The 27,121-nt window shown below is 36.2% G+C and overlaps 1 protein-coding gene across 9 annotated transcripts in view; it reads left to right on the top strand.

Moving 5' to 3' along the window:
• RPGR (retinitis pigmentosa GTPase regulator) overlaps positions 1–27,121 on the top strand; it is a 52,216-nt gene that overhangs the window by 20,631 nt on the left and 4,464 nt on the right. For 2 of the 9 annotated variants that reach the window (XM_016152942.2, XM_016152915.2), the window contains 8 exons: positions 571–756; positions 2,016–2,187; positions 9,445–9,542; positions 9,868–9,933; positions 12,224–13,180; positions 22,411–22,578; positions 23,989–24,046; positions 25,331–25,422. In XM_016152942.2, coding sequence (XP_016008428.2) covers positions 571–756; positions 2,016–2,187; positions 9,445–9,542; positions 9,868–9,933; positions 12,224–13,180; positions 22,411–22,578; positions 23,989–24,046; positions 25,331–25,422 — 1,797 coding nt within the window. Of the gene's footprint in view, positions 1–570; positions 757–2,015; positions 2,188–9,444; positions 9,543–9,867; positions 9,934–9,997; positions 10,022–12,223; positions 22,579–23,988; positions 24,047–25,330; positions 25,423–27,121 lie in introns of those variants that run through there. The other 7 variants (XM_016152935.2, XM_016152951.2, XM_016152925.2 and 4 more) reach the window with 7 other exon arrangements.

Below are 27,121 nucleotides of genomic sequence, written 5' to 3'. Positions count from 1 at the left end.
AATTTTTAATCATAGTGTTTAAAGAATATACAGTTGACCCTTGAACAATGTAGGGATTAGGAGTGCTGATCCCATGAAGTAGAAAATCTGTGTATAACTTTTGACTTCCTAAAAACTTAACCTTGGTCATACCTCAGTATCTGCAGGGCATTGGTTCCAGGACCCACCACAGGTACCAAAATTTAAAAATCTTCAAGCCCCTTATGTAAAATGGTGTAGAACAGTGAATTGGCCCTCTGTATCTGTGCATTCCCAACTGTAGGTCAGAAATGCTGTTTTTGATATATGATTGGTTGACTCCACAGATGCGAAACTCAGGAATATGGAGGGTTGACTGTCTTGAAAGAAATCTGCATATAAATAAACCTGTGTAGTTCAAACCTATGTCGTTCAAAGGTCAGCTGTATACTGTAACTCACATGTGTGTGTATATGTGTGTGTGTGTTTGTATATAGATATAGATAGACATTTAGTCTACTACAAGTAAGTAAATGTTTTGTAGCTGAAAACTGTTAAAAATTCCTTTGTGTTTGAAGCCAGTGTCAATTTATCTGTGAATTTATGCTGCAGGTTGCCTGTGGTGGATGTCACATGATAGTTTTTGCCACTCCACGACTTGGTATAGCAGAAGAAATTGAGTTTGATGAAATGTACAATCCTCACATACCTGCAGCGGCTTCTCTGCCCATCAGCCATCTGACCTCAGGGAATGTACTGCGTAGAACTTTATCTGCACGAGTTCGACGAAGAGAGAGGGTATAGTTGTGGCCTATTCTAAATAATAGTATTGTCTAGCACTGCAAAAAAAACTAGAAGAAAAAATCCATATTCTTTTTAAATCCAAGAAGGGTCTTATCAGATAAAGTTTCTAAATAAAATGATTAGCATCCAGGGCTTACAGACTTTTAAAGGGAACTCAGAGTTAAGCTGTTAACAGACACACAAATTTGAAAATTCAAATGATCATGGATAACCTTGGCTTATAGACAGTGAAAATTATCACTGTCTTATCACTTCAGATTGAATGCTGAGTTGTTTTTGCAACAGTATATGGATTTACTTCTACTTTGCTTTTATCTCTTAGTTATACCTCATGAGCAGTAGAAGGTTATACACTGTAAAGAATGAAACATGGAAAATAAAATAATAAGGACTTCAGTTTGTGAGGGAATGTTATTTTCTCAATTAAACTTAAGGATTCTCACTCTGTACTTTAAAACTATTTCAATGATACTTACATTTTTTAAAAATAAAATACCAACTTTTTTCAACTTCTTTTTCTTCTTATCACATGATATCACTTATGTGTGGGCTATAAACCTAAAAGCAACAAATAAACATGACAAACAAATAGAGACTCATGGACATGGACAATAGACTAGTGGTTACCAGAGGGTAGGGGTGAAGTAGATGGGGTAAAAAGGATCAAATATGTGGTGACAGAAATCTAACTATGGCCAGTGAACATAAAATGCAAAATATATATGGCTTATTGTTAAATTGTACACTTGAAACTTACTGGATTTCATTGGTCAATGTCACATAATAAAAAAATAATAATAAATTAATAAGGAGAAATTTTTAAGGAGATACTCCATTTAAAAAAAATTACTTTAAGTTCCAAAACATACTCCTTTTGAGGTAAAAGGTTAAGTTTGGCTTTTTTTTATGAAAAAATATGTATGGAAAGATTGAGAAATATAAGTATTTTATAGTTGTTGCTTGTTTATGTCTCATGAATAATTTTTTTGTTTCTCAGGGAAGGCAGAGAAAATACACACATACTTTTCCCCATTGTGTGAAAAACAGGCTTCCAAATGGGCAGTTTTGAGCAACTTAGATACAGAGCCAACAGAACAAAACATTTTTGAGCCCTTGGTGATTATTAAAAAGTGAATGGAACGTTGGCCAACTTTGAAGTCACTCTTAAATATTTTTAGCAACTACAGGGTAGTTGGTGTCTATATTAAATATATAACATCATCTAACAGTGTATTTAACCTTTTATTTTAAAGGAGAAATCCCCAGATTCTCTTCAAATGACACAAACACTACCTCCAATTGAAGGGACTCTTGAGCCACCTGTTCATTTTGACAGCAGTTCAGTTCCTTTGTGCATATCTACAAGTGAGCTGCCAGAAAAAACAATAACTAAAGAGGAAGATTCCATGATGCCCATGAACCCAGGTAACATCTGATGCTCTGCCTGCTCTCACAAAAATCATATGTTTTATTCCTATTGTTTTCATGTTTATCTTAAGATGTTTTCTCCATTAACTTGTTTTCTTTCTAGTTAAAGATTGACATCTCTCATTCTAACTTAAATCTGGGAATGGTTTTACAAATAGAAAGCATTTTCAGTGATCCTAAAAATCCCATGTAACAACAGCATCATATCTTTATGGGGTATTGTTTAGCACATATAGTACCTTAGCTTACATTATCTTGTTTAAACCCTGAAGCAATTCCATGAATTAGGTGGGAGTTATATTCATTTTCTTTTTTTCGTTTTCTTAAATGGTTTCCCCTTGCCCAGACTTTATTGAATTATAATAGACAATTAGTTGCTCGTATTTACATTGTACAATTTAATGAGTTTTTTCAATTATGGTTGGCATATAATAATATATTTGTTTTAGTTATATAGCATAGTGATAAGAGATCTATATAACTCACAAAGTGATCACCCCACTAAATACAGTACCCCCTTCCCCTTTACATATTTATTACATTATTAACTATTTTCCTTATGCTATACTTAATATGTCCATGTCTATTTTGTAACTATCCATTTGTACTTCTTAATCCCTTTGCACTTTTTTGCTGTCCCCCTCAAACCCCTCCCATCTAGTAGCCCTCAAAAAATTCCTTGTATCTATGAGTTTTTGTTGTTGTTGTTTATTTTGTTCTTTAGATTCCACATGTACGTGACATCATGCAATATTTGTCTTTTTCTATCCGACTCATTTCATTCAGTGCAATACCCTCTCGGTTCATCAAGGCAATATCTTTTTCCATCCCCTTCCTTTTAGTCTGTGTGTGTTTTTTAATCTGAAGTGAGTCTCTCGTAGGCAATATATGTAGGGGTCTTGTTTTCTTATCCATTCAGCCGCTCTATATTTTGGTTGGAGCACTTAATTCTTTTCCATTTGAGGTACTTTTTGAAAGGATTGTAGTTGTCACCATTCTTTATTCATGTTTTTGATACATGTTTTTCCTTCTTAAAGAAATCCCTCCAACACTTTCTGTAATACTGGCTAGGTATTGATAAATTCCTTTAGCTTATTTTTGCCTAGGGAGCTCTTTATCTGTCCTTTGACTCTGATAGCTTTGCTGGATAAAGAATTCTTGGTTGAGATCCTGGGTTTTCATCATGTTGAAAATTTTGTGTCAAGCCCTCTGTCCTGCAAAGTTTCTTTTGAGAAATTGGCTGCCAATCTTATGGGTGCTCCCTTATAGGTAACTCACTGCTTTTCTCTTGCTGCTTTTAAGATTCTCTCTTTGTATTGAACCATTGGTACTTTAATTATAATGTGGCTTAGTATGGGCCTGTTTGGGTTAATATTTTCTGGGGACTCTCTGAGCTTCCTGGGGTTGTATGTTTATTTCCTTCACCAAGTGAGGGAAGTTTTATATCATTATGTCTTCAAATAGCTCTTAAATGTCTTGTTTTCCATCAGGTACCCCTATGACACAGATATTTTTACATTTAATTGTGTCCCATAGGCTCCTTAAGTTAATATTATAGTCTTGGCTTATTTTTTCTTGCTGTTCTGGTTGTGAGTCCTTGGCTTCCCCATTCTCTATATTGGTGGTTCGATCCTCTTGTTTATCCACTCTGTTGATTATTTCTACTATACTCCTCATCTCAGATAATGTGTTCTTTATTTCTGACTGGTTTCCTTTTATAAATTACATTTCCATTTTTATGTTTTTTATCTCTTTGATAAAGTTCTCACTAAATTTCATCTACACTTCCCCTAAGTTCATTGAGCATCTTTATAACCAGTATTTTGAACTCTGCATCTGTTAGATTGCTTGATTCCATTATTTCTGGATCTCTTTTGTGTTCTCTCATATGGTTTCTGCTCCTTTGTCTTCCAATTTTGGCTGCCTTTTTGTGTCTGTTTCTATGTACTAAGCAAAGCTCCTAAGTCTCCCAATCCTATTAGTGTGGGACCTATTGCTTTGTGTAGTAGATGTCCAGTGGCCCAGTCCTGAGAGGGTTCAGCTGCAGGCCAAGTTGAGCCGCAGCCTGTGCCCCTCCAGGGCCACCTGTTAAGATTCAGCAAGCAATCCACAAGTGCTATGCTTATAGTTGCCTCAAGAAACCATGCCAGAAACCGAGATCAGCTGCCACAAGAGTGAGTCTTAGAGTTGGCTAAGCAAGGAGCACAGGACTTGCTGAGGACACCACTGAATGTGACTTGGGTGGGGCCACCAGTTGGGGGAGGCGGAGTTTCAGGGAATCCTCTGAGAGGAGCAACCTCTGTTATCCAGTTTGATGATGTCTCAGCTATGGCAGCATTGAGCCACACACAGAGTAGAGAGGGCTCAACAGAGGAACAATGGATATGTGTGGCACTTGTGCCTAGGAGGGATTCTCACCTCCAGCCCTCACTTGTACAACTCAGCATCCCCCCGTAAGCCACTGGTGCCCCCTGTGCAGCCACCTGGCGCTGGTGCTCAGAGTGAGCAGGTCTGTCACTGCAAAAGTCAGGCCCCTTTAAGAGGCATCTGCAGCTGCTGGCGGCTGCTGCTGCTGCTGCTGCTGCTGCTGCTGCTGCTGCTGCTGCTTGGGACTGGGCAGCCTCGTGTCTTCACTCCCTCCTACTTTCTGCCGTTGTAGGATGATGAATTATTTCTCTCCCTAGCTGTAGTGCTTCTGTTTATCTAGATCCCAGGCAACTTTACTTGCTGTTTACTCCGTGTTTCTGTCACACTTTGATTTGGTTGCAAGAGGAATGAGCAAAGCCTCTATTATCTGTGCCATTTTTTTTCTCTGCTCTATTTCGTTTTTATAGATGAGAAAAATAAGGCTTAAAGAGATTGAGTGAATTATCCAAGGTAGCTCAGCTTATAAATGAAGTGAACAGGTTTGAATGCAGATCTTCTGGACCCATGTAAAGTTCTGGATTGAGGCAGTATAGCACAGTAGTTAAGAGCCTAGGGTATGGAGTTAGACTGATTTAAGACCAAATGTCAGCTCCGATATTTATTAACTATGTGATTGACTTAGGGAAAGTTACTTAATTTTTTTAAGCCTCAGTTTCTCTATCTTTGAAACAAGTTTAATAATACCTACTTTAGAGAGTGAGTAATAATTAAATAAAGCATATAAAATACTTAGCATTGAGCCTAGCACCTCTAGAAACTCCTTAATAAATAAAGTTATGGTTATTATTAATACCTCTACCTCACTACCTATTAGATATAGCTTTCATGTTTTAAATTATAATCTCAGCTCTTTAGCTGTTACATACCTCTCCTAAATAATTTCATTTACAGACATTTGTGTATCTTAAGAGTGTATACATGTTACTTCAGGTCATGCTCTTAGATGATAGGGACAGGTCCAGAAGCCAAGACCAGGAGATCAAAGTAAGCAGTAGGTATGGAATTAAGATAATCTGAGCATCTAGGATTAAGAACCATGGCACATCATTTTTAGTTTCTTAAACAAGAAATTGAGGTAATAAAGGATCAGGAACTCAGGCAATACAACTAGGACCTTGATAATGAGCCAATTTCCTACATGTCACCCAGAATTTTTGGATGTTTCCTTTTGAGATAAGAATCACTGGCATTCTTCAGCCCTATATACAGGAAAAGTAGATTCTGACAATAGTGTGTACAAGGAAAAGAGAAATTTATGTTTTGGGGGAGGTTGTTTCTGACTTTGAAATTTGAATGCGAAGATATGCAGAATTTTGTAGCTAGATCAAAAAGAAAAGCCATCCCTTTTTGTGACTATTTGCTAACACCATCTTAATAAAAATTATTTTGAAAATTGTATTCAACATATGTGACTTTTTCTCAGTTATTTGCAGACTTCGGTGTTTATCTTGGAGGGAAGGTAGTCAGGGAAAACCTTGCCGAGGTGACATTTAAGCTAAAACATAAAGGGTGAGAAAGATAACCACAGAAAGAGAAAGGATATATGCATTTCAGGCAAAGAAAATAATATATGTAAAGGTTCAGAGGCAGTTTATAAGAAAAGGAAAGACAACTATTGGGGCTAGAGAACAAGGGAAAAGGTGACACAAGATGATACTAGAGAAAGACAGTGAAAAATTTTTCATGGTTTTATAGGCCATGACAAGCTTATTTGATTTGAGTGTTTTTCTTAAGTACAATAGAAAGTCATTAAAGCATTTTAAACAGTGAAGTGATGTGTTCCAATCCAACTTATATTTTAAGATGATCACTTTTGCCTCTGTATGGATTGTAGAGAGGCCAGACCAGAGGTGGGACAAATACTTAGGAGCTTTTTGTAAGAGATGATGGTGTGTGGTCTATGATATTTGCATTGGAGATAGAGAAAAGGGGACAGATTTGAAATACATTTTAGACATAAAACCAGCTGAACTTGCTAGATTTAATGGATTACATATAGATGTGAAGGAAGAATCAAGGATGATTTTTAGGCAGAAGGATGGTTGACAAGTTTGAGGGGGGAAAATTAAAAATTGAGCTTGAGGTACCTGTGATATATCCAAGCAGAAATATCAAGCAGGCAGTTGAAAATGCAAGCCTAAAGTACAGAAGAGAGGTCATGGCTAAAGATATAAATTTGGAAACTATCAACATAGAGATGGTATTTATAATTTGCAGAAGTTGGTGAAATCACCTATTAGAGTGTAGAGTAAGAAAAGAAGAGAGCCCAGGATTTAGCCCTGAGGACACTGACATTTAGAGGGTAGGTGAAAAGCCTGCAAAGAATCCTTCATTAGTCTTATCAACCAGTCCTGTAAGAGGAGGGAAATTAGGAGAGGGTAGGGTCATGATTTCAAAGTACTGAGCAAGGATCAAGGAAAAAGCTCAAAGGAACAGTCCATGGATTTAATGTCATGGAGATTACTGGTGACCTTGACAAGAGTTGTTCAGGGGAAGATCAGGACAGAAGCTAGAGTGTTAAGAGTTGAAGTGTGAATGAGAAATGAATAAGTAAAGTGGAGATAGGGTGTGTAGATAACTTATTGTATATTTTGGTCATGAAGAGGAGCAGAGAAATGGGCTAGCAGTTAGAGGGAGATTCAGGGTCAATGGGAAATATTAGAGCATATTCGTATACTAATGGGCATGACAGTAGTCCGAGAGAGATTGGTAGCACTTGAGAGAGCTGGTATAACCAACCTGAAGAGCTCTTGAGAAGACAGGAGGGGCTGACATACAGAGCAGTCTTTGGTAAGAGGAAAGACACATCCTGCATTTTAACGGGAGAGTGTATGTAAATGTGTACATTGTTGGTGAAAGGATAAAGCAGATCAGGTCTGATGAGTTCTATTTTCTCAGTCAAGTATAAGGTAAAGCCATGAGCTTAAATGATCTGCTGTCTATTTTTTCAAACCTCTATTTTCTGCCCTCTCTAATCTCTCCTCCATGGCACTTTCTACATTAATTTTCCTCAGGTGCAGTTCAGTTCCCATCTGCTCCAGTGTCTTCAGAAGATCCGTAGGATTTTTTTTAAATAAGTGTAAATTTTCCTGTATGACTCCCACCTGCTTTTCTAACTTCATCTCTCAAAAGTCTTTTTCTTATAACCTTGAGGCCATAAGTCTGCAAACAATGACCCATGAGGCAAATCTAGCCAACCTTCTGTTCTTGTAAAGTTTTATTGGAACTCAGTCATATCCATTCCTTTAATGTATTGTCTATGGCTGCTTTCACACTAGAGTGGCAGAGTTTGAGTAGTTAGGAGAGAAACTAATTGCCCCTCAAAGCCTAAAATGTTTACTTTATGGTCTTTTACAGAAAAGCTTGGCAACCCCTGTTAGAGTAAGAAGAGAGCCCAGGATCTCTCTGTCAAACTGAGCTCTTCACAGTCAGACTTAGTGAAAAGCTGTGAAGTCAAGACAGGCCTAAGATTGACACTTGGCACCAAAGGGGTCACTGAACTTTAATTTATTCATTTGTGAAATGGGGATATAACATTTACCTCTCTTGTCATGAAGTTAACCCCAGCATGTTTAAAAGCATGTTCCCAGCACACGGTTACAAGCCACTCTGCTTCTGTTAGCACTAGGCTTCATTTTCTTCTCCATCCACCTTCATCTCTGCCTCTCAATTCTACTTATCCTTCCCTGCACCTCCCTAGTGAAACATATCCTGATTCCCAGCATTCATATGTGATTTATCATTCCACTATATCAATATTTTATATTCCCTTCTATACAAGTTCATTAAGAATTAATAGTTAAGTTGGTATCTCCTGCATATTACATCACATGGAACAAGCACAAACTGATTATTCGTTCATTTGAATTGAAGGCACTCATAAGGGATAAGTCCATATGGACTAGCATTTTTAGTGAAGACTTCATTAAGAAGCTCCTCTCAAATAATATACAAGAGCTAAATGGGGGTATGATAATTGAAACAAATATAAGGTCAATAGAGCTTATAACTTTTAATTATCTACTTTATGATGCAATAACTTTGCTGCTTTCTATAAAAGTTTCTAGGTGCTTGTACTAGTTATGTGTTGCTATATAACAAATTGCCCTAAAACTTAGCTGGTTAAAACAATGAACAATTTATTATCTCACGCAGTTTCTCAGGATCAAGAATCTAGTATTCCATGCAGTTGCCGTCAGGCTGTCAGATGGGGCTGCAATTATCTGAAAGCTCACTTGGAACTGGAAGATCCTCTTCCATGCTCACTCATGTGGCTATTGGAAGGAAGCTTCACTTTCTCAGCACATGGGCTTCTCACTAGGGATGCTCACGACGTCTTTCCTCAGAGCAAGTGACCCAAGAAAGAGAGAATATAAATTTAGAAACTATCATACACCACAATAACATCATAATTATGTCCACTTATTTCATGGGCCATACAGACCAATCTGGTAAAATTGTGTAAAGGAACTACACTAGAGTTTTCAAGCCAGGAGGACGTGGGTCATTGGGGACCTTTCTGAGAACCAACTATCCCACCTTGATACCTAGGTAGTATTTAGCCCAAAGGAATTGTATTTGCCTGTTCATATGAATGAAGCAGTTGTTATCTCATCAGTGTCAAAATCTCCAAACTTTCAAAAAGATATTTTAAAACCTGTTAGCACTGTGAATGAATTCTGCTCAATTCACTGAACATGAGGTTAAAGGACCTTCAGTAAAATTATATCTACACTTTATATTACAGAATAATTTCTGTTTATTGTTCAGCTGTCTTTCACTTTTCCTTTGAAATCTGGTTTTCTCTTTTCCCTTTTAATCCTTCAGAATATTTTCAAGATAAAATGAGTGAAGGGAAAGAGGCAGACAGTTCTTCAACAGTGGATTCAGAAAGCCTTGGAGAAACTACTGATGTCTTAAATATGGTAATGGTTTTCTTATTTATGTATCTAGATATAAATTTGATTTTTGGTTCATTATGTATTTTTGTGTGTCTGTGTATTCGTATACTTCCTATACTGTTATATGCATAGAAAGCTTTTTGTTTTGGTTTCATTTTATTTTTAAATCAACTTTATTGAGGTGTAGGTTACATACAATAAAAGCCATTTAGATCTTCACATCATAAGTATGCCATTGAGAATCGATATTACTGTTTTGTATTTACATATATTTTAGGATGTATAAATATGTAATCATACATATAGTCTTTATTATTTTTAGAACATATACTTTTTTTATTTATTTCAGACGCATATGATGAGCCTAAATTCCAATGAAAAGTCTTTAAAATTATCACCAATTCAGAAACAAAAGGTATAACATAGAGAGTTATTTTTATTATGGTGGGTAAGAACAGTTTAATTTTTTTTCTTGAAAGGTTTCTGGAAAGAACACAAGAAAGGTAAGTATTCATTTACTTTAGAATTTAAAAGACAGAGAAATACAATGTAGACAGCCTCAATTTGGGCTTGTTGGTACGCATTTTCTGTGATGCAACAAGAGTGACAGAATTTCATTGCTGAAATTTGCTCTTTGAAGTCACTAATAAATCACAATAGCCATATTTTCTTGCCATCAAGGCAAAAGATTATCATTGTAGTTCTTAAGTATTGGAAGAGGCTACTGTCTTTAAGAGTGGATCTCACTTTAATTGAGTATGATTTGGGGTGAGTTACTATGCTGACCTCACAGGATGATATTAACATCTTTTTTTGCTCTAAAATATTGTGGTTTTAGCGAAAATATTTGATCATTGCTTTTCCGGTATTTGGAATGAGCTTTAATTTTCCAAGGAATTGATAGCATAAAAACAAGATTAAACGTTTGGAAATTAGTCAGAAACTGTAGGGGGAATGGGGAGTGTGATAAAAAAACAGACCTGTAATGAATAACAATAGCATGAGGAAGGAATAGTTTGGTTTTCACAACTCTAGAGAGATAAAGGCCTACCCTAAAATCCTTTGCTTTTCTTGGATTTAAGGACTAGTGGGGTGAAAGGATGAGGAGTTTGGGAATTTGAAGAATAAATTGGAAAAATGTAAATTGAGGGAAGAAGGCTTATAGAAAACATTGAATTTATATTTCTAGTGCCTTTGCCACATTGTTGAGCTAAAATTTCTTAAAGTCACTGTAAATAAAAGAATCTTGCTACATTATAAAAATTTAGTGCCAATTCTCAGTCTTATGTATATTTAACTGAGAGGCATGGTGAATAACAGCATTTTTTTAAATATGGGAGAGCTATTCTCTTAACATAGTTGTGGAAGTTCAGTGAGTGTTGACTGACTTACTGACCAACTATGCTTCCAAGCAGACAGCTTTCCTGTGTCTTTCCTTCCTCTTGCCTTAGACTTTGGGCTCTGCCTCTTCTGTACTGCTTTATTGTGCTAGGGAAATAAAGGCACATTTGAAAATTAGTTCTGGCACCTGAGCCTCTGTCTCTCTCAGGGCTCTTGAAAGAATCATGACTTTTTAAAGAATACGACCTAAAACAGAAAAAGAAAGCACTTCCTTTTAAACTGATATATATTTTATGCTTTATATACTTCTTTTTAGTAGAGGCCCTATCAGCCCTACTTTGGTGAATAAAAATGATTTATTATAGTATTTCTATAAAATTTTAATTTGTGCTTTCTTAATAATTTTTTTAGCAAGAAAAATGGCCTCTGTCTGGGCCTGACAAATCACAATTTATAAAATTTGATTTAGTGAGGTTTTATTGTCTAGAGACCCAAATTCATCAAATATTTCAATCCATTAACTTGTAGAAATTAGGTCAACAATTTGACTTTTGCCTTATCTTGTTCAGCAGGAAATTAATTTCATGCTCTTACTGTATCATTCAAATTTCAATGTTTAATTTCATAGTTTTTATAAAATCTTATACAGTTTACCTTATTTTACTTATTGTAGTTTTTAATTAATGTATGCAAATTATTATAATTAAAGAATATAATAGATAAGAGAGTAAAAAATTTGAAACTCAAGATTTTGTTTTGAAAAGAAAAATATATTCATTATTTAGTATATCGATACAGATTTCATTTGCAGTTTTTAGTTCAGTTATTTTTTATAGAAATCAGCTATTTATTTTTTCCATTTTTAAAATTTCATATTTACATTTATTTTCTTTAATTCTGTAAATTTCATAGATGCAAAAGACCAACCAAAATTTGACAATTGAGACAATGGGGAAGGTAGACAAAATTAAACTGAACTTTACTGCATGCAAGAGAAGTATACATTTTAAACATTTTATAAATTCAGTCTGGAAATGTATTATATTTAAGAATTGACTCAGTAAGAAAATGGTCAGAAAATAAATATTGATGGTACTGTGAGTAATGGCAAAATTAAGGCAGGTGGTAGGAACTCAAAAGTTAAACACAGACACATGTTACTAAATCAAAATTAGACATCGCATAGACTTAGAGGCATAAATTATCCCCAGAGAAAACAAAGCTGAGCAAAATGTCTGGTAAAACAATGTTTTTGTTCTCCTAATGAAACCGATAACAATACAAAATCTTGGCAGTTTTTTGTAGTAGATAAGTTACCATTGTAAACTGATAGTAGTATGACGATTACTTCAACAAATTTACAGAAACAAGAAACAGTTGAGGAACTGAAGCAGCATACAGCTCATACTGAAAATGATGATAGCAATGAATATGAAAGTGAAGAGATGTCCAAAAACTTGAAAGAAGGGAAAGTATATAAACAACATTTGGCTAAAGGAACATACATGATACAAACATCTATGTATGTGGAAGCATTTTCAGATGAGGACGTAGGTCATGACTCAGACCAGCCTGGGCCTCAGGCTGACACCAATGAGGAGAACTCGCAAAAACAGATACTTAGATTTAAAAGCAAGCCTGATGTTTATCCACTTGATGATAAGGAAATAGAAAACAAAAGTGATGGAGGACACAGTCAGAAAGATTCAGAAGCAGAAGAAATAGTCTCTGAGAAGGAAACTAAGCTAGCAGAAATGGCAGGTCTGAAGGATATAAGAAAAAGTGAAGAGGCTATAAAAAATATTGATACATTATTTGACAACTCATCAAATAGAGACATAATAATTGAGGATATTGAAGACAATGATGATTTTGTTAAGGACAGACAAAAGAACAAGCAAGATGGGATCCCTGGCAGTGAAAGAGAATCTATACAGGAGCCAGAAAGTCACTTGGAAGGTGAAAGTGAAAGTCAGCAGGGTACAAGTGATGGTTTCCAGCCTCCTGAGTCAGTGGAATTTAGTAGTGGAGAAAAAGATGATGATGATGTGGAAGTTTACCAAAACTTATGGTATGACAGAAAATGTATTAAACAAGAACATGAGGAAGAGACTGAGCACAAAATGTCTAAATTCATGGCAAAATATGATTTTAAGTGTGACCGCTTGTCAGAGATACCAGAGGAAGAGGAAGGAGCAGAGGAAGAGGAAGGAAGTGGAATAGAGGAGCAAGAGATAGAGGAAAATGTGGAGATGCCTGGAGGAAAGGAGGAGGAGGAGGAAGCAGAAATCCTATCAGATGACCTTACAGACAGAGCAGAGGTGAGTGAAAGTGATGGAAAGTCAGGGGGAGAGGCAGAAGATGTGCCTGAAGGTGGTGAGGGAATCTGGAAGGAGGACAATTCAGAAATGGAACAGAGGCAAAGTGAGGAAGGAGAGGAGGAGAGAGAGAAGGGAGAAGGAGAAATAGAGAGCCAAGGTAAGGAAGAGAAAGATTTAGAAGAGAAGAAACAGGAGCTAAAGGAGAGGGAACAAGGCCATCAGAAAGAAAGAAATGAAGGGATGGAGGAAGGAGAAGGGGAGGAACAAGGAAAGGGGGAAGGAGAGGAGGAGGAGAGGGGGGAAGAGGAAGAGGGAGAGGGAGACAGAGAAGATGAAAAAGGGAAAGAGGAAGACAGAGAAGAAAGACTGGGAGAGGAGGATGGGGGTAGAGATGAGAAGGGGGAAGAAGAAGGAGAGGAGAAAGGAGAGGGAGGAGGAGAGGAAGGAGAAGGAGATGGGGAGGTGAAAGGGGAGGAAGGAGAGGGGGATGGGGAAGAAGAGGAGGAAGAAGAAGAGGAGGATGGAGAGGAGGAAGGAGAGGGAGAAGAAGGGAAAGAAGGAGAGGGGGCCGAGGAGGAAGGAAAGGGAGATGGGGAGGGAGAAGGGGATGAAGGAGAAGAGGAAGAGAAAGGAGAGGGAGAAGAAGGGGAGGGGGAAGGGGAGGAAGGAGAGGAAGAGGAAGGAGAGGGGGATGGGGAGGGAGAAGAGGAAGGAGAGGAAGAGGAAGGAGAGGGGGAAGAAGGGGAGGAAGGAGAAAGAGAGGAAGGGGAGGGGGAAGAAGGAGAGGGGAAAAGGGAGGAAGAAGAAGGAGAGGAGGAAGAAGAAGGAGAAGGGGAAGAGGGAGAAGGGGAGGAAGGAGATGGGGAAGAAAGGGAAGAAGAAGAAAATAGGAGTAGAGAAGAGAATGAGGAAGAAGAGGGAAAATACCAACAGACAGGAGATGAGAGTGAAAGGCTAGGAAGACAGGGTGAAGGAAAAGACTCTAGAAAAGTGAGCAAAATCAAAGGATCTGTGAAATATAACAAAGATAAAACATGTCAAAAAAAGTTTATTACTAACACAGAAGGAAAGGGGAAAGAGCATAAAGTACAGAGGTTTAGAATGCCAGTGCAGTCAAAACGGCCTTTAGAAAATGGACCACCAGGTTCTAAAAAATTCTGGAATAATGTATTACCACATTATTTGGAACTGAAGTAACAAACTTTAAATTTAACCTGGTTATGTCTGTCCAAAAAATTTGATCACATTACATGTAGTAGGCACTCAATACATTTTATTAAATTGATTTTATGTCATGGTTACTTCACGTGTGGTACAATATGACTAATAAAGACAGTAAAAGGCACTGGCATATTTTGGCTCCTCTTAAACTAATATCTTGGTGTATTTTTCCCCAGAATTATTAATCTATAATTAAAAATTACCAAAAGACCATAGCAGGTAATTAATATTATATATTCTTCATTAAAGACAGACTTAAGAAATAGTGTACCGTAAGAGTGTTTTGTTGTGTCTACAACAATGGCACAGATCCTTAAGGGCTATAAAGACATCTGATTTCTTATAAATATGTTAGCACATTTATTATTAGTCTGATTACAGTTTACCTACCACATAGAATAATTTTATAAGAACAGATGGTATTCTAAAGCTAACACGAGGAATTCACATTTAAAAAAATAGTAGTCTTTTCTATCTTTTATGTGTTCTTTTTTTCAAAAATCTACCAAGTGACAGTTGGATTCAGAGCTCAGATCTTAATAATGTGATCTCTTTTAATTACTCTCTAGGCAAATGGCAGTATATCTAATGAAATGGAGATTAAGTTAAATGTGTAATTGGAAGTATGTAAAACTTTTAAGTATTTATCGGCCAGGCAGAGCTACACATTGCACCTCAGTGTCCTCATCTGTAAAATGGAGTATATTAGATGATATACTGTACTTCTGACTCTTAATGTCTCATCTTCTGTAATTCTGTATTCCTAAACTCCTATAATTTCCATGCTTTAACTGTACTCTCAGAGCCTTCATTTCCAGTATATATTATGTATTCTCAATGTATTCTTCATTGACTATTCTGTAATTTTGTTTGTTGTTTGTCAGAATGTTTCAAGAGTAATAAAACTTAAATGTATACAGTCAGTAATTGTTTGTCAAAAAAGAAACTAATCTTAGGTATTGAATTTTAGAGAGGTTAGATTGCCAACCACTAGAGTAATTTCAGTCTTTCCTTAATATTTTCAAGGTATATAATGCACCTCGTTTGTTTGATTGTTCTTTATTCATAGTTCCCTTTTCAACTGATTTCCTTCCCATATCTTGGACATAAGGGATTTCTTATACTTTCTTTTATCAAGGAGGATTTTGATGGTAAACTTCCTGTGAATTTTGCATAGTTGAATTCTCTGCACATTTGATTCTCCTTGAAAAAGAACATGAGGAGAAAAACTAGAATATGAAGTGAAGAAATTCTTAGAAGCAACTGTAAATTTTGTCTTAGCTGCAAGGATCTCTGGTAGCCTCCCCTAACTAACCAACATGCTGACTTGGCATTGCAGGGTTCTGCCAAATTCTATCACATCCATTAAGTGTTAGTAGAATAGAATTGATACTTTGATAAAGATGTATGTGTTGTGTTGTTAATTCTAGTGAAAAGCATGACTATTTAAAAATAGACTTAAGATGATTAAATAAGATAGATGACAGAAATAGAGTTCATAAAGAAAAAACCTCCAGGGATATGAGAGACTCTTAAACTCAATTTATTAATGTTAAAGATATAGGCATTCGTCTTCCCTGAAGTGATAATCAGCCAGCAATACTGAAATGATGTTCATAAAATGTGTCTACCTCATTACTTTCTAGACCACTATTTGAACTGGTCTAGATAATCATTTTTAACAGCATTTCTTACCCATTTCTTCACATTTCCCTGGCCAAAAAATTTGTGTGCACTTTTAGAAGCAGGAATCCATGCAGGCATAGTGTTCTGGTCAAAAGAACACTGGCCTAGTCATTTTCTTAACTGAATTAATACTTGGTTAAAGAGACTGGAATAACTGGTTCCTTCTTTATTGCTCCCATCTGCTGGTTGATCAAGCTTTTACTATAGTATATCAGTGATCATTTCTGAGGCAAGTATGAGTTGTGTATATAGAATCCATTGAGTTACAGTTTCAAATGAGGACTCTGGCAGAACAATACTTTAAGGTAAGCTACAAAGGAGTACCACAGAAGGATCTACTGCTGCTAAAAAGCAGTATATGAGGTGAGTACAATTAAAATGTTTGTTATTATTTCACTATAGAGATAAAATTTGCTGTACACCTGTTTACTGAAAATAAAATACTACCATGGAGGAAGGCACTCTGATTTCTTCCTTCATTCTTTCAATTGTAAAAATTAAATGTGGTATTATGTGCCCAGTACTTGACACAGAAGTTAATATTTGGTACATATTGTTCACTTAACAAATATTTATATGCCAAGCACCAAAAAGAGAACAGAAGCTCCCCCAAACCTGATAGATCTCAAGAAGTGAGGGCTGCTTACAATTAACCTCCTGAGGCCCTCTTCCCTGTCAGGGATATTAGGTAGGTATAGATTTCTTGAATGAACACCAGACAGGTGAAAGGAGTTCCTGTGACTCTGCCTTAACTTTTGGTAAACAATGCCCTTTTGTTTCCTGATACCCTCATGTTCTTAGGACTGCACAAAGATAAAAATATGTTCTTAAAACAGATATATGGCTTTCCTCCATTCAATCCTTTAATAAGAAGAAAATGGTTTGTGCCTTGGGTATGCAGAAAGGAAGATACAGTTCCTGATCTCAAGGAGCTATTGGCTATTTGGGCTGACAAATTTACAAGTACAGTAGAGTTCTTCAGGGGCATCACTTCAGCTAGGAAAGGGCTTCCGAGGAGCAGTGGTGAAACATGAATGAAGTCATGAAATGTAAAACCTAGTCAGAAGTGGGTAGGGAGAGAACAGCTTTCCAGCCATGAGCGTGTTTTGGTGTCAGTGCAGCCTAGAGTTTCCTTGGTCCTGGACAGAGAGGCAAAGGACCATATGTGTTTGTAAAAGATGTTAAACAACAAGAGTAAGACGATCACACTTGGGCTTCTATAACATCATTCTGGCAGCAATATGGAGGGGTGGATTGGAAGGGAGCAGGACCAGAGGCAGGGATGCCAATTAGGAGGCAGTTATAGTAGAGCAGGCAGAGACTGCAGAGGAGCTACAGTGGAGATGGAGAGTTTGGTATGTATATATTATCGAAGGAGATTTAGGGACACAATTGGAGGCCTTAGTAAAGAGATGTAGTTTAGAGGTAGGGAAAAGGCCAAGCTTTTCTTGTTTCTAGCCTGCAGAACTGGGTAAAAAGAGTGCCATTCACCAAGGCTGAGAACAAAGGAGTAGAGGCAGATTTGGAAGACATCTTGGGGCTTGTTGATCCAGTAGATGCTCAGCAGTCAGATACCTGTCTGGGTCTGGAGCTTAGGGGAGATTGCTGAGTATCACCAGCATCTATATGTAGTTAAAACTGTGGAGTTGAATGAGAGGCAGCATTCATAGTGTGGAAGGAGAACTGAAGACAAAATTCAGGGAAACATCAGTAGGTAAGGGAAGGTTGAGAAAGGGAAGTCTGAGAAGGAGGTGGGGCTGGAATACTTACTAGCAAAGAGAGGTGCTGCCCAAACCAAGGAAGAGGAGGGGTGGAGGGCTGCAGAGAGGCCCAGAGGAGGGCCAAGCACAGCCCACATTGCCAGCAAAGAGTGATCTCCAGCAAGTCTGATTTTTAGAGAAATAGAATCAGAACTAGACTTTGAAAAAATATCAGACAGAGAGTGCTACTAGAATATTTCTCAATTTAGGAAGGGAGATGTATATTCCAGAGACTTTGGTGCTCTGGGAAAAGAAAATCCTAAATGTTTAGTTGCTATTACTATATACAATGGTGTATAAGAATAGAATATTACCAAAATGGACTATCCACAAAATGGAAGAGTCTGCAGTGCTTTAAATATCAGTGGTAGCGGGGAACTCTAAGGGCAGCCATTATGGTCTTCAATTTATTTGAGCAGAGCTGGGAAAGAGCATGGGTTCTGGAGGCCAGTAGACCTGAGTTCAAATCTTAGCCCTTCCCTGATTAGCTCTTCTGGACACTTGGAAAAGTTTTTTTTAACCTTTCTGAGTATTTGTCCCTCTTTGAGTAAAGGAGGGGGGTGGTCTTTTGATAATTAAGTTAGTTAACATATGAAACATGTTGGAGGTACTCAGCAAATGGTGACCTGAACCACTCTAATTATATCAAGTCAGGTAGAGTGCTACCCTCCTGAATACCATGAGCTTTTCTCTATGAATGTCACTTTTGTTTAACAACTCCCCAAAAAATTGGCTTATGTAAATAGATCTGTGGAGATGAAATGGATTACAATAATTATAACCACACATGGGTCAAATACTGCCTCTCAACATTTGAAGCATGATGAAAGGCTGATTGCACTCACACGGTTAGCCTAAACTTTAGATGTCAGTGCTGTCATAGAGACCATAGATTTATCTCTGTGTCCTAATTTTTTTAAATTAAAATACTTAAAAAATAATCCGCACATAATGTGTAATTGTATATCATGCATTTGTTTAAGCTAAAGAGGAAACTAAATTTTCTAAGAAAACACAAGTGGAAAATAAAAAAGTGAAAGTGAAAATGAGAGTAAAAATGTGTACCAGCAAGATATTCTGTACCCTGAGTGTTAGACTCATTTTTGCAGGGCTGCTCATCTGAGTCAAACTGTAATGTATTTAGTGGCGAAAATACAGGATTAGGAATTAAGTAAAGGATTGGTACATAGAAGGAAAAGTTTAGAGATTATAAAGTACTGTTTTTGGAAGCCAGCAATTCGGAAGTCACAAGTGGCAGCACATGGGTACAATCTGGCCTGCAGATTTACTTTGGTATATACAGTGATTCTTTGAACACGTGAGTTTATCTGCCATTGGGAGATTTTACACTGAAAAAAAGTGAACATTTTAAGTGAACCATTTTTTAGTGATAAGATCTGAGACATTATGGCAAAATGTATCCATGCTTCTTGGTTTTCAACAATCCTCAGTGTGTACTAGGGATCCTATCTTACTTTTTATGGAGGGGCCTTTACAAAATCACTCAGTTTACATACAAATGCTGTTTGCTCATGTTATTTTCTCTGTAAATAATCTTTTTAATCTTTATACAAACCTTCCAAGGTAGGCATTGCTAATATCGTTTTCCCATTTTACAGATACACTGTAAAGTACATTAATTGGGCACCTTGTTCAGTCCATGATTGATGGATAAAGGCTTGAAAAGCAGTGCTTAGGTCTTTTTATTTAAAGCCCTTCCTACTCTTTACTCCTGCCTCAGTGATTTCTAGTGTAATTAAAACATGAACTTAAGTGTTAACCCTTCTTGTCCTAAAGAAACCTTGAAATTGAGATTAAAATATACACTTTCCTACCTGATATGACTTAGATATAAAGTTTTATGCTCTATTAGCCTTTTTGGAAAACATTTTCTACCCTATATGACATTGAATCATGCCATAAATCCAGAATTGTGTCATAAAATTTTATGCTTTATAGTCTTCTTTTAAAACTTAAAAACCTTTAAAGTTAATACATGCACAGGAAAGTATATATTTCATACATGTCTAGCTCAATGTATATTCCACAAGCTGCACACACCCATATAGTTAACATTCCAGATCAAGGAAAAGCAGTGTCAACTCCCTAGAAGCTCCCCTTCAACTCTCTTCCAGCCATTTCCTATCTCCCATCCCAGCATGACCACTAAGCATACTTCTGATAGCAATCTCTAGTTTATAAAGCATGCGATGCTATCATTTTCTTAAGGAAACTGCAACCCAATGAATAGCATTTGGTTTCTTGATATTTCCCATAAGAAATGTAAAAAAGCAGTGCCCTGGACCATACCAAAGACTGCAGCTCCCTGTGCTGTGTCTGACCGATGAAACAAGGGTCCTTTTGTGGGACTCAGGCCCATTCACTGACGCAAGATGAATTTCCACTGACCACTCCAGACTGCCTTTTTATATCTTATATGGTTCTGGTGACAAAAATGTATTTAAATTTTATCCTTTCTTTTATAAAATGACAGTATTCTGCCAATCTCTCCTAAATTGTTTCAGTTTGAAGGTAAGTGCTATATGTGATTTAAAGTAGTTGCCCAGATGTGTATAGATTAATTTTAAATGTCCTAATAAGTGCAAAGTGATATGATTAATGATGCGATTTCTAGTGAAAATGTCATTTTCTAAGAACGTTTCTCAAATTTAGGAAATGATATAGTTCCAACAGTTTTTCATTATTATAGATTTTCATAAAGTTAATGAGTAAAATTATCGTTCATTATAAAAGATGAGTGTTTTGTTTATTTCTAAAATAAGATAAAATTCCATGTTTTTTTTATAAGATCATGATAGCCTATGGTTATACTAATATGTTAACTAGTACAACTGGAATTGACCCAGCTGTTAGATTAGCCAAACTCTCCAAGGAATGAGGACTTTGCCAGAACACAATGAACTGACCCTCCCTCTGGGAGATAGAAGGGCAGAGTCAAATTCTCTGTGTCAGGAGCACTTTTCTTTCTAGGTGACCCTCATTTATATACATTTATGACTATATTTTTCAGTCAAAAATCTTAAATCTACTAATCTTTGTTTTCCATTCTCTTCCAAAGTCAAGCTGTCTCTGATCATTTTAGCTGCCCATAATGTGTACCTGGCTAGGCCTAATATATAAGACACTTAGAGGGGAAATCATGTAGAAAAAAAAGAAAGCCTTAGAAATTCTTGGTAAATAGTAGCTACCTTGTAGTTAACTCTACCCAACCTAAGCATGTCTATCCTGGTACCCTGTTCCCCTCTCCTGCATTCTCCTCTTGTGTGCACTGCCTTGTGCCCTTTCATTAACCTAAGTGAAGCCCTCCCAGGTTAACTTCTGAATTTTTTTTTTAAATCTCAAGGCTTCACTTCTGGATTGCTTTGTCCTCACCGGGAATACTATTAGGCCACACCCTTAGTGCTACTGACTTGAGGATGTCACTTAGATCTGTTACTGAAGTGTGAAATATAAACATATTCTCTTCCTAGCCTGAACTCGCTCATATTTTTCTTTTTTCCAGAAGAAAGGTGAGATAATTATTAGAGGCACTGTTTTCAAACCACCCACTAAAGATTCTTTTGGGAGTCAGGCTTATCCTTAGCCAAACAGCACTGAGAACTTGACCACAAGAAGGTAGTTACAGTGTTAAAGGAATATAAAGGACATATATAGTCTGAGGCAAAGAGGGCCAAGGCGAACTTTTAAAAACATTTTTCAAGGCAGTGGTTACTACTGCCTCACCTATTTTAGAGATCACTTTACCTTTAGTGAAGTGCATAAATGAAAAGTATAGGACAATATCCAATAAGGATTCTAATCCCTTAATGATATAAATAAACAGCATTCCACCCCAAATATAAAATTGCAAAAAAAAAAAAAAAACTCAATATAGAATTAAGGATAAAACTAATGTTTTTTTGCCTATTCTTAATAAGCATCACATGATTTACTCTCAGCCTATCAAATCCATAGATGGGCCATGTTATAATTTGGGTTAGCTGGATAGGAGTCAGATGGACTTGGTTTGGTTTTCCCTCTGCTATAAATAACTAAGAGCAAACCATTTAAACTGCCTATGTCCTTTTATCTTTTTCCTAGAATGTAAGTAATTGTACTTACCTCTCAGTGAATTGTACTTCTGAAGTGATTTTAAATCCCTATGTTTTGGAAAATGAACATAATGAATACATAGGTATAATTGTGTTATAACGTGACAATAGATAGAAAGCTTTTTAACTTCTCTAGTTTAAAAGCATTCATTCTTTTTAGACAGCCCTGAAAGCATTTTTTTTTTCTATTTTAACCTTCCCATGGGTGCTAATAAAATTTTAGAAATCTAAGTCATTAAAAATGAAATAGAGCAGCATGCACAAAATCCTTGGTAACATAATAACTTGACATGTAGCATGGGTTTTACAATATTTTATTTCTTTGACTTCAGTATTTGAATTCATATCTATGTGTTCTATGAGACAGTATAAATTATTTATGATAGCGATATCGAATCTCTTTTTTTAAAAAGAAAATCTAACTCTTCCTTGATTATCAATTTTCTTATAGGATCACAAACTTTCAGAAAATGAAGAACCAGAAGACAAGGATGAGGAAATTGATGAATATCTGGAAGGCGAGAAGCAAGCTGTGGAAGACAATAAAAATGTTCCTGCAGATGGCGACATTGAAACCAGTGACAACTCAGGTGAAAAGGTATTAACAACCATTGAAAAGGTATGATGATATGTGCTTAAATTCTAAGATCCTACCTAAGAGAAAGCATATGGGTTCCCTGGTCTCTGAAGACGGTAGATTCTAACTTTCTTCTGGATCAGAAATACTTCCATGAACAACTTTGCGTGCTATAGGAAACGCTTTGGCAAATTTATGAATGAGGCATACTTTGTTTCTATCCCTCTTTCTATACCTCTTGGTAGCATTCTGTTTGATGCATGAATAGAAATTAACTGATATGGGCCAGTATAGTATACTGTTGAGAAATTAATAATGAAGTTCAGCACTGGGTCCTTGGAATGATGAAATTACAAAGTTAGGAGCCCTGTACTGGTGGTGGCAGAAATGGGATGTGTGTGTGCCCACATACATGTGTGTATTTACATGTATAGGGACAAATGAAAGTCGTTCACAGTAGTATTTGAGATTGTGATCAGTTCTGCAGAGATGCAGTCTAGAAGGAAGTATTTATAGGAGGAACAGGAGGAGGTATCACTGAGGAAGAAAAAGCCATCCTGAAAGTGGAGCTAGGAGTGCCAAAAGCATCTCTTCCATTTGGCAGTTTTGCTAGGAGATAATTGGTAGGTTTTAAATCATTCATTTGCTAATACTACCCTGGATTAATTTCGGAGGTATGGAATTCAAAAACCTAAACTGAAGTACACCGTATTGATTCACTTATTTTCATTTTTGGACCTCTTATGCAAAACACTGAGTTAATAATGCTTTCTCATTGATGAAACACTATTATCATCAGTCTGGTCAAGGCTCCTCTCCCTTTATTTAAACTAACTGATCTCCTCTTAGCCCCATTCCCCTTCTCCCTATCATAGACAACCATTGAAACATGCTCATCCTTCTATTTGAGCGTGTACTTGTAAAACATGTATTATTGTTTTTGTGCATGTATTTTTAATTTACAAAATTGTATTGTGCCATAGAGGTCATTCTCTTTCTTGATTCCTTCTTTTCCAAGACCCTTTCCTCTCACTGAGGAAAAAAAATGTGTTGGCAGTTAATTGTTTATTTTCAGAGGGAGGGAACGATTCTGTTTATAAGGAATATTTATGAGTTCTATTTAGGATGGTCCCTAACATTTTTTAATGTAGAATTTATTAAACTCCAACTTGACATTATAAAATGGTGAGCTAATTCATATATTGATTAATGTTCCTAAATCTTCTTTTAGTAAATTTTTGAAGCATACAATTTTTTTTATCATACACTTTCAAGCTAGGAGTGACATTAGCAATCACTCAGCATCTAAGGCAAGAGCCCAGCAAAATGAAGTAATTGTCACATGTTTATGTTGTTAGCTAGAGGCTGACTGAAACCCTGCTTAAAAAGCAAGACTAGGTTTTCTAGCACAGCACAAATATGTTTATTATATTGTTTCTTGATTGTTTATAGGATGAACAAAACAACCAAGAGGAACGGGCCATTTGTGAATACAATGAAAATCCAAAAGGTGTGAGCACATTTAACTTCAAAAGTATATTTTTAAAAAGACTAGGTACACAACATACATGCATATGTACATGCACATTTTATGCATATATATGTCATTGCTGAGTAATTATAGCTTATACACATACATTTTATTTTATACATTTTGCTGTCACATTACCCTCATAACAAGCTATGAAATATGTGACATAGGCTCGTTTGTTCTTATTCATAACCACTATAGCTCCTTCACATAAAAATATTCATATTACTCCTAGTTGTTCATGTGTCAGTGTCAAGTGGTTTAGGACAGCCTTTTTATTACCTTTTTTAAAATTTAATCAGTGGTATTAAGTTGAGCTTTTGCCCCAAATTTTGATTCGTATCTCTGGTGAGCACTGCCAGACCGCAAGCTGGCCTAGAGCCACAGCAGGCCATCTAGTTAATTTCCCCAGAGCCAAGACCTGAGTCTTTGATCTTACATGGACATTTAAGAGGAATCCTTCCCCAGGCCTAGCTGCTGATGCCATAGAACATAGAGACTGTGATTGCCTTTGAGACCTACATTTCCATACCTAAATTATTTGTGTTTTTGCTTTACGACCCCTATTTTATGTTTCCACACCATCACATAACATCACAGTGTGCTTTTTACTGTGTTCTCATTAAAAATAACTGTCAAAATAGTAGATATTTGAAACAAACTTAAGCATTGAAGAAATATTTCCCCTAATACCTTTACCCTTCCAACTTCTGTAGAAAGTGCAATAAGTTTTAGAGTATTTTCAAGAAAAATGTTAAAATATTTATCATCTCTAAGCATTCTTAATATATAGCCTTATATTAATTGTTAAAAAAGAAGTTAAAAGTAAGATTTAAGTAGTCGATAATATAAAAGAATGTGTATGCTTCATGCATATACTTTAAAAGTCATAATTTAACTATATAACATATGTATTATTGGGAATGCAAAAAAATAATGTTCACTTGAGTAAAAAGAATTTAATTATAACTAGGCTAATTTTTAAAAACATAATTTATATTTTACAGAGGTCTTCCCTAACTTTTACTGTCACCTTTATAGCTACATTTGAGTACTAGTCATTTACTACGTGGGTCAGGCCATTCTGGGCTTTTTGCCTTAACTCAACTTTTCAGGAAATATGCAGTGTAGACCTTGTCCACTATTCCTGTGGTACACTCTTTTAGTATTACCTCATAATTTAGGGTTGATAGAATTTCCCTGAAAGCATTAGGACTTTTTCTCATCGGTTAGAAAAAAAATTGTAAATATATTCTATTATAGGAAACATGTGTGATCGTGCAAAGAGCAGTTCTTCAGAAATCCTGGAAGATAGTGAGTCCGCACCAGGCAAAGAAATAAAAATAACAAAGAAGGTAAGTGAAATGAACTTTTTATTTTAATGTTAAGACCAAAGTATTAAATTGCCCCTTCTACTTTTTATATGCTGATCCACATAATTTAATTCCCTTAATATGAGATTTTTATGCCCAGTATCATGAAGAATTTCAGGTGATGTTTCACATTTTTATCATGCATATTTTTTTCTTTATTGGACTGTAGATTGAGTCAGGATGTTCTGCCAGAATTTAATAGCACATCTCTTTCTATCATCCCACCTATGCTGATTTATCATACAATAAAAGATTCATAAAAGAACTGTATTGTTTAAATTATAAGAGTATAATAATCATGACAGTCTATAAGAGAGTAAGACAAAGCCAAGAAATAGAAAGGATAAATGCAAAACTAAAGATAATTGTGCTTAGAAAACATTACAACATGCTACTTCAGTCTCTCAGGAGATAACTAATACCTCTTCTTCTTGGAAGTAAGTTTCTCTTTTACTTCCAGCAGAACTTTCTTTAATCATGAGCCTACATTTCAGGGTAGAAGAGGAAACATGGAAGAAAAGAAAAATGAAAGGCCTTGTTAATTCTAACTATTCAACCTTCAGATCTCAGCTTAAGTGTCATTCCCATATAGAGGCCTTTTGTGACCAGCAGCACTTATATAAATTATTATGCCTCACTATTATTCTCTCACATAGCACTTTTTTCTTATCCGTCTTAGTATTTATCACAATTTACAATTATATAGTCATTCATATATTTGCTTTATGTCTCTATCTCCCCACTGGTCTTCAGCTCCATGAGGACAGAATTGATTTTCTGCTTTTCTTTCCAGTGTATCCTTAGCACTTAGTACAGTTCCTGCTACATGGTAAATGCTCAGTAAATATTTTTAGTCGACATTGAATTGTAAAATATAAGGGAGTAAAAAAGAGGAAAGCATGATGGTGTAAAACCAGGAGATGCCCTTAGGGTAGGCAAACAGCTTATCTCTTGCCATTTTTGGAGGCATATACCACTCTGAAATTCCTTTCGGAATTACTTCAGAAAATTTCACAAGTTATTTTGGTCGTGATCTCCATATCTTTTACTAAAAATTACTTCATGACCATTTTCATCTTTATAAAAATTGTCTTATAAATTTGGATTATTATACCCAAAAGATAGTTGTGACCTGGCTCAAATGATACTTTGGAATTATCCTTACAACGGATTACAACAGATTATCATCAGAACATTTGATCAAGGTTTAGATTCCCTGTCTCGTAGACCAGAGCATTTAACAGATACTCTATTACTTCATAGTGTTCCTGTAAATACTTTTTCCAATTACAAGAGCTTGGGAAAAGACTATGAAGGGAAAATCAAATCAGGGAGGAAGATGAATAGTAAAGGAGTCAGGAGACATAAAAACCTAAGGAGAAGAAAAGTAAAGTGAAGCAGCAGAAAAAAAAATATTTGAAAACATATCTCGGACCAAATAAAAGTTTATTCTAGATCTAGAACATGTGATCAAGTTTCAGGAACTTTTCAGGCTTTGCAGTCTTCAGCATTGCCCATAGGTAGTAGGATTTGGATGCACAGGACAGGAGAGAGGGCTGAGCCAGGGAAGGAATGCTATGAGGGAGACAGAGTGGCACACGCCTATAGGAGTAGACCACGCAGGGTGCCCGAGTGCCAGCACCAGTGAATGGGACAAAGGTGAGGCCGGCCCAGGGTACAG

This window comes from Rousettus aegyptiacus, unplaced genomic scaffold, assembly GCF_014176215.1.
Source record: "Rousettus aegyptiacus isolate mRouAeg1 unplaced genomic scaffold, mRouAeg1.p scaffold_m13_p_9, whole genome shotgun sequence".
NCBI classification, from domain to species: Eukaryota; Metazoa; Chordata; class Mammalia; order Chiroptera; family Pteropodidae; genus Rousettus; species Rousettus aegyptiacus.
Note: the sequence above shows the minus strand (reverse complement) of the source record. Positions and strands in the feature narration are given on the sequence as shown.